Source organism: Dryobates pubescens, chromosome 32 (genome assembly GCF_014839835.1).
Source record: "Dryobates pubescens isolate bDryPub1 chromosome 32, bDryPub1.pri, whole genome shotgun sequence".
Lineage (NCBI taxonomy): Eukaryota > Metazoa > Chordata > Aves > Piciformes > Picidae > Dryobates > Dryobates pubescens.
This window is the reverse complement of record NC_071643.1, coordinates 7,831,764-7,839,373: the sequence shown is the minus strand read 5'-3', so window position 1 is coordinate 7,839,373 and position 7,610 is coordinate 7,831,764. Positions and strand designations below refer to the sequence as shown.

Genomic DNA, 7,610 nt, shown 5'->3' with positions numbered 1-7,610 from the left:
ACTAGGCTGGATGCTGGGATGTTCACAGCAGATGCACCAATCTCCTTGTAACCTGCACTTTCGATAGATCAGTCTCACTTCTCCCAGCAGCCATATAATTAGTTCTTAATTGCATCAAGCCAATGTCATTCGATAGTGTTTCTGGATCTGTTCCTTCTGAAGGGCAACTTGTAATTAGTGAAAACTGGTTTCTTCCTTCAGATAAGGTTTTTTGTCAGTCATGCAAGCACTGAGCTGCATAAAATCACTGTATTGCATCACAGCCTCCAAAGATATTGAGCAAGTCACCTGTGGCACTGTTGTGTTTGGGATTTATTTCATCACTGGGAATTATGCAAATAAATTTGGCCCTGTTCCTCTGAACTGGTGCCTCCTCCTGCCCTTTGCTCTGTCAAAGCTTTGCTAAAACCCTGGAAATTACATATGGGAATTTCCCATTTGTTTCTGTTCTTACTGGTTGTTCAGCTGTATTGCTGTAATACTTAATTTTCAGCAGTCCAGACAAGGGCAGGAATAGGTAGGAAAATATCTCTCTGAGGAGATGCAAATCTATGAAAACCTATCTGTTTCTTGTCTTATTGTAGGGGACAGGTAAAGACATTATAGACAGTGTCTAACATCATGGTAGCTAAAAGATGGTTTTGTTTGGATTTTGAAGTCTTCCATGTTTCATATTAAATCCATAAAGAAGTGACTATAAGACAACTACAATCTATCAATCAAATAGTTAATTATTATACACATCCTTCTTCCTCTCTCCCTTCAGAAGTTAATGGAATGTTTTAAGCCTTCCCTCATTGTGGGGGCTGCCATCCAAATTGATTTTCAAACCATGTACAGTCCTGAATTTCCCCCTGTGCATATGCCTTCTCATCTGCAAGGTTTTGAACGAGAACAGATGTAGCTTTATTGGCACTGCCTCACTTGTACCTGGAACTAGAGGATCTGCTTCTGTGTACTCTATGGTGGGGAGAGTGATGGGGCCAGACACCCCCAGAAATAAGGCCCATTTCTGCACTGGTACAGGGGTGTTCAGCAAGGTTAACTAAGTGACTTCAGACTTTCAACAGGTACTTCTGGGATAAAAGAGAGGAAGCCACTAGCAGGAGACAGCAGCTTGGTGACCAGGGACAGAGAGGCTGTAGTTTTACAGCTGGTGTCTAAGAAGAGTCTGACTATCCAGCTCTTCTTTTTACCATCCCCAAACCACTCAGAACTATTGGTTTCCCAATATTGCCTAGGAAAAGGCTCACTTTCCCCTGATGTGTTTCCTCTTCTTTCTGACATCTAACCTGGATGTCTCTACAGCACTGGCACCCAGGCTGTCTTTGCCTTATATTCTATAGTACAACCAGGAGGTGTTTGGCCCATGAACAACAGGAGGGCAGGTTTAAAAGTGGCTGCAAACTCTGCCTATGTATTGCCACTGTCTTGTGGCAACAGTGAAGGAGAACAAGGTTTGTGAGGGGATCTGAGGAGGGACAAACGGGAAGGAGGGAAGCTGAGAAGCTCACAGCAGAGGAAAGTTGGGAAACTAACAGAAAAGGAGAATTAGGCATGACTAAACCTGTCTTGATGGCTTGGGAAGGAACCCAAGTGTAAGCTTATAGCCTGGGAAGGGCCATGTCCAGCTAAGGCTTGAGTGTCTCCAAGGATATTCAAACTGGATTTTCCAGTTCTCTCCTGGGCAACCTGCTCCAGTGCTTTGCTATGAAGAGAGGTTTTTGATTATGTCTGGTAAGAATTTCCCTTCTCTCACAACTTGTGGCTGCTGCTTCTTGTGCTTTAACTGTCTTACTGAAGAGACTCTGGGCACAGCCCCAGCACAGGGAAATAATGGCCTCTTTTGACACAGACACCCCTCACTGACCCCTGCTCCATGTGCAAACTCCTAATGACATCAGGATTAGGACACTGAAGGTGATGCCTTGTCACAGCAGTGACTACCCTCATTCTGTCCATGGACAGACTCAGAGGTGCTGGTGGACAGTGGTCCCACTTCTGTCCTGTGTTGCAGCCCCTGGCCATGCAGGTGCTAAGGGGAACTGGGGCCAAAACTCATTGAGTCAAAGTGGACAACAGTCACCATCTGCTCATCTGCAGGGAATAGTAACTTCCCTTGAACACACAAACAGCTCCTAGCTGTTGTATTTTTTTCCATTCTGTTTCCATTACAGATTTGTGAATATAAAGAACTATAAGATATGGGCATGAGTCACATCAGAACCTAGAGGGCAACTTTCTCCAGCCTTTTGGATTTATTGAAAAAAAAAAAAACCACCACCCAACAAACAAGGTGGTTTAAACTACTCTGTGCAAATAAACTGAAGGTACTTTATACACACTTAGTACAAGCAAAAGGACAGTGCTCCTGAAGTTAAGGTCTTCCTCATGGCTTTTGTTCTAAATTGAAATCTTAACCTAATTTCTTAAACAAAGCATGAAATGATACTACTTTTGGAATATCATGAGGAAGAGCTCTGCTTTGACAAGAGGCATGTGACATGGCCTCTGGTGGGAAGCACCAGTGTGATGAAAACTGCCTGAGGTCAGAAGTATGGGATGAGCACTAACTGGGTGATGTCACTGCTCTGATAGCCAAACTGCATGTGCGTAAAGAGGAGCAGGCAGGAGTGTCAAAGCTCATGGGAAGGGTTTGTCTGGAGAAGAAACAACTGTAGAATCAGAGGGAGACTTAAGATGCAAGGCTCCTTTCCATCTAGATAATAGTACCAGTAATCAAAATTAATCTGTGGTTTGCCTAGAAAGTGGCCCAAGAAAAAACAGAGTTGGGTAAAGAAGAAAAGGGATTAGGTGTGAGTTCATTGCTTGGGAGAAGTTTGGGTAAAGGAGGTGCAGGGGTGGTGAAAGGTAGGTTCAAGAGAAGGAAAAAACAGGGAATAAGGTATAAAATGAAGGAGAGCAAGAAATGAAGGATCCAGGGACAGAAGTGCAGCTGTCTCCAGGCAGTGATTAAACTGGTCTGTGGGCCAAGGCTCCTGGGAACAATCACTGTGAACAACCCACCAACCTCTCCATTAGATCTGTGTCTGAAAGGTGGTGCAGGAGCCTTGTACTTCATCAGAAGGGATTAATGTGTAAGGAAAGATAGACTTGTGCCTTAACACTGCGCAGCAGGCAGTGCTGCAGCATGGCAACTTAATAGCACTTCAGAGTAACGTCTCGGTTTTCTTTATAGTAGTTTAGCCAAAGTATTACTGTATCCACTATTGCAATATTTATAATAAGCAATAGAACTGTGACTCAAAGTTGCTTGAAGTGATAGAATTGTGTAGTGGCACTGCTAATAATAATGGTGAGTTTATTAGCCAGTTAAGGTACTAGCTTTTTTTTAAGGATGTGCTGCCTAATCAATGAACATTACAATCATCCTCATCAGTTATGTCTCCAAACTAATGGGGCAGAGGTGAACTTAGGGAGTAGGGCAGAAAGAAGACAAAAATCTCTTTTTCATTTTTATTAAAAGACTTTTAGCAATTTTTTGCAGTTGTTTGCCTAGTGCTTTTGATGCCTTGATACGAAGCTATGGATAAGAAGTTATGGTTACTATCTTGACAATCTTAGTAGCTGGAGACTGTCCTAGTGTGGATGGTAAAGTGAAATGAGAGGGTAGAAGTGGAGGAATGCAGGTTCTTCACTCAGTGCCCAGTTCTTATTAGGCAATTATTTGGTAGAGACTGAATGAGGTGAACTCCTGCTAAAACAAGCAAATAAAGCATCCCAGGTTGTCACTGGGCAGCCAGTTTAAATAGAAAGGAAGTGGTGCTGTTGGAGAAGATAGAGACTTGCTTATTGCCAACATGATGCTTCTTGATACCTGTCAGTCTAGAAATGGTTCCATATGATTCATGTTTAACTACTTCTGTCTTCACGGAAAGGAAGCCAAACTTCCGTCTCAGTCAAGCTTCCGTCATTTCAGGTCAGTTCTTTGGTAGCATTGCCTAATGCTGACAGTCCTTAGAGCAGTTCCTAAATAGCTGCACACTGAGGACATTGCTCTTTAGGTATTTCTATGGCATTTCACTACGAAATGTAAAGCAGTTACAAAAAGCAGCATACACCAGCGCATGGGACCCTCATTGCTTCTTCCCCCCCATCCCTTTGCCAGTAGCAGTAGCTCTGAGGGGAAGCATCTCCAGGACACTGCAAGGCTGCTGTTGCATATCTTGGCCCTAAGAGCTTGCCTAAATTCTGGCTGATACATAGAGAAATTAATATAGCTGAATTACAATCTGTTTTGGAGTTCAAGCTTTTTACATTATAGGGAAGAAATACCAGAAATGTACCTTTGTGAGGGGTACCAACAGTCTGTGAGGAGTAGAGGGATATAGTTATGACTGTCTCTGAGCTCTACCTTAAGAGAAGCTCAGGTTACTCTCTAACCACACAGAGCCGGTGGCCAGTCCTTTCAGAGGTCAATAAACAGCACTGGAAAGCAGCAGCTGCCAGCAGTAGATCAAACAGTGCCCTTGCAGCACCAGCAGAGCCTTTTTCCAGGGGTTGCTTCCAGACCAGGCGAGGCAGTTTGAAAATTGTATGTGTTTCATTTCAGTGTTCAGGATTCACAACACTTTGGTGCAGTTTGGCATGGGAAGGTAACCATCCACAGCTATTGCTTATGAAGCAGCATTGGTTCTTTCTGGACAGAACAGATTTAGCAGAAAGTGGAGATGCTGTTTCAGGTTGCTTTTAAGCTAACTCTGTTTTGAATGAAATAGTTTGCATGTGAAACAAACTGGCAGAAAGTGATAGTAGTAACTATATGGTAACTCTAAAGAAATCCATTTCCATGAGTACCCACCGTTCCTCCCATACCTGCACCAACTAGAGCCCAGAGTACAGGGATTTGGAAAGGCTGATGTTATTTTGTTGGCCAGCCAGAAACACCACTGTGTGCTTTGATGTCATTGCACACAGTTATCCAGCTCCTGTCAGTGTGCCATTCTGGAATGAGCCTTCCTGGATTAGGCTCACTCCTTCTGCCCCCATGATGGGCTCATTAAACTAGAGCATAGTAGGGAGGCAGTTTCTGTAGGTAACACTGAGAGTTACCAACATCTGACTTTTCCTCATTTCACAACCTACACTCCTACCCCTAAAAACACCTACAGACCCATTACCTCACAGCCCTTTATTTCCTTTTTGGCTGAATCTTCTAACCTACTTAAATTAAAAAAAAAAAAATTCCCCAGTGTGGTGTTGTCTCCAGTTGTAGAGCACCAGGAAGGTGTGCTGGGGACAAACTGGGCACGATGTAATTTGCCGTGGGGAAACCCGCTGATGACAGTGGAACCCGCCCGCGTGTGCGTTCCCGTGGCTCCTGCCACCCCTTTATAAGCAGGTGGAGGTGCAGCAATGCTGTCAGAGCACAGCCACTGTGTGCAGGGAGTGGAAATGGCTGGGTTTAGCAGCAAGACCTTGGTCCTGGTCTCCTTGCTTGGGCTCCTGGTCATGCTCCTGTGTGGCACCTCTAAAGGTGAGTGGGTTCCAAAGGTGTCAGTCCTGGGGGACAGCTCTTGGGCTGGTCATGCTGAACTAGCAGCCAGCAGCAATGAAGGTGGAGGCAGAAGGGATTTAGTTCAGCAAAGTGTGCTGGGTATTCGTCCTGTTCTATGGGTGGGGAGTCGGACAGTTGAGAGGGACTGCAAGGAAGGACCCTAGGCAGCATCACAGCCTGGTCTATAAAAGGGTTTATTGACTTTGTGGTTCTCCTCTGTTCCAGCACAAAGCAACCAGGACTGCTGCCTGTCTTACACCAAAGCGCGTCTGCCTCGGTGGGCCCTGAAGGGTTATACTGAGCAGCTCCCTGGTGAAGTCTGTGACATCCATGCCATCATGTAAGTCACTTCTCAGAAGATGCCCTTTTTTTCTGATCTGTGTTAACCTTAGGGTGTCTGTTGAGGCAGAAATGGTGATTTGAACATTGCAAGCATAGATTTTCTTGCTCCTTCAAGATGTTAAAATTAACTGAATCAATTGTATGTGATACCTGTAAGTAAGATATACAGCCTTTAGAAGATGAGAACTAACAACTCAGGCAGCTGCACCATGTACACAGCAAATCTGTTGATGAGCCAGACCTGGTCCATCTGCAGCTTAGAGCCACTCCAGCCAACACGGGATGTTTCCTTGCCAAAATCTCTTGAGACACAGTTCAGCAGCAAGAGTTTTCTTGATTCACAGAGATCAGGGTGATTTACTTGTTTTGGTTGGTTGGTTTTCCACACAGTTTTAGCATTCCTAAGCAATACTCTGTCACCCTAACTTGACAGCAGCTATTTTCTTTAGTCTCCCAAATTATTTCTGGCTCAACAGTTCTAATAAACTGGATGCAACTTTATGGTGCAAAAAATGATCCCTGAGCCTGAAGCAGCTAGCCCATTTAAACTTTATTGGGTGTTTCTCTTTGTTCATGTAGTATCACTTTTGAGCAAATGCACCTTCACAGTGTTTATCAGCAGGGATTTCCAATGATTTATTGTTCTCTTTATCATTATTTCTTTTCCAGTTTCCACACCAACCGTGGGTTGAAAGCCTGTGTCAATCCTAAGGATGCCTGGGTGAAGAAGCACCTTCTTTTCCTGAGGTAGGAATTTAAAACTCTGAATTCTACTGGGCTGATGAAAACAGAGCATGTATGAATATCTCCTCAGTGCCACTTCTGATGGCAGCACTCAGCACGCTTGTCTTTCCATCTCCTGTCAGACAATGGCTACTCATTTTCAGAGTCTTCTTCAGGACAGTTGTGTCATGTGTTCCTTTTTCCACCTGAGCTATTCTCTGTGTCTTGGAGGGAGAAACAGGTAATCGGTGGCCGAGGTCATTATTGATGTGTGTTCTCTCATTCTTTGCACAGCCATAAGCTCAAGAAGATGTCCATGTGATACGGTTTCCAGCAGGGAACTAACACAGATGGGGCTGAAGTACCAGTAGGTTCAACCTCCTGAACATTGTTGTGCGCTCGCTCACAACTATCTCTGGCTTCTTTGGAACCGTCAGACTTCTTGAGTTGATTCATATTGCATCGCTGGGTTGCTTGAATTAAGCATTTTGTTAGAGTTTCTATTCTTACTGACAGGCCTATTTTACTGATCCAAGAGTGCTGTTCAGTGAGGGCTACTCAAAGCTGTTGTACAGGAGATGAGCTTTATTGTCTTTGTGGCACATTGTTTTTGTGTAAAGCGGGTTATTTATTCTGTTCGTTCTGCTAGTCTTTTGGTGCTGTCTTGTGCCAAAATGTGTATTTTTAACCATAGTTAACATTATAGTACTTCTAGAGCTATTGTTAAACCAAATCTGCTTGTGGAGAAAAAATAAAATATGTTCATGTTTTTAATTGAAAGAGGTGATTTTCCCTTGGAATTAATTCCTCTGCTCATGAGCCTCCAGATGAAACAATTACACCAATGTGCTCACTCTTGTCACAGACCCTTTCCACCTTGCTCAGGTTCACAGAATGTTAGGGGTTGGAAGGGATCTCAAAAGATAGTCCACCCCCCTGCCAGAGCAGGATCACCTAGAGTAGGTCACACAGGAACACATTCAGGCAGGTTTTTAATGTCTCCAGTGAAGGAGACTCCACAACATCT

General features: G+C 44.0%; 1 protein-coding gene across 1 annotated transcript; it reads left to right on the top strand.

Annotated features, from left to right (window-relative positions):
* The first annotated feature begins 5,415 nt into the window (after positions 1-5,415).
* On the top strand, positions 5,416-6,962 carry CCL20 (C-C motif chemokine ligand 20). Its single transcript, XM_009896293.2, has 4 exons — positions 5,416-5,497; positions 5,744-5,858; positions 6,530-6,607; positions 6,878-6,962. The coding sequence occupies exons 1-4, from the start codon at positions 5,416-5,418 to the stop codon at positions 6,903-6,905; spliced, it is 303 nt and encodes a 100-aa protein (XP_009894595.1). The 3' UTR covers positions 6,906-6,962.
* Positions 6,963-7,610: the final 648 nt, after the last annotated feature.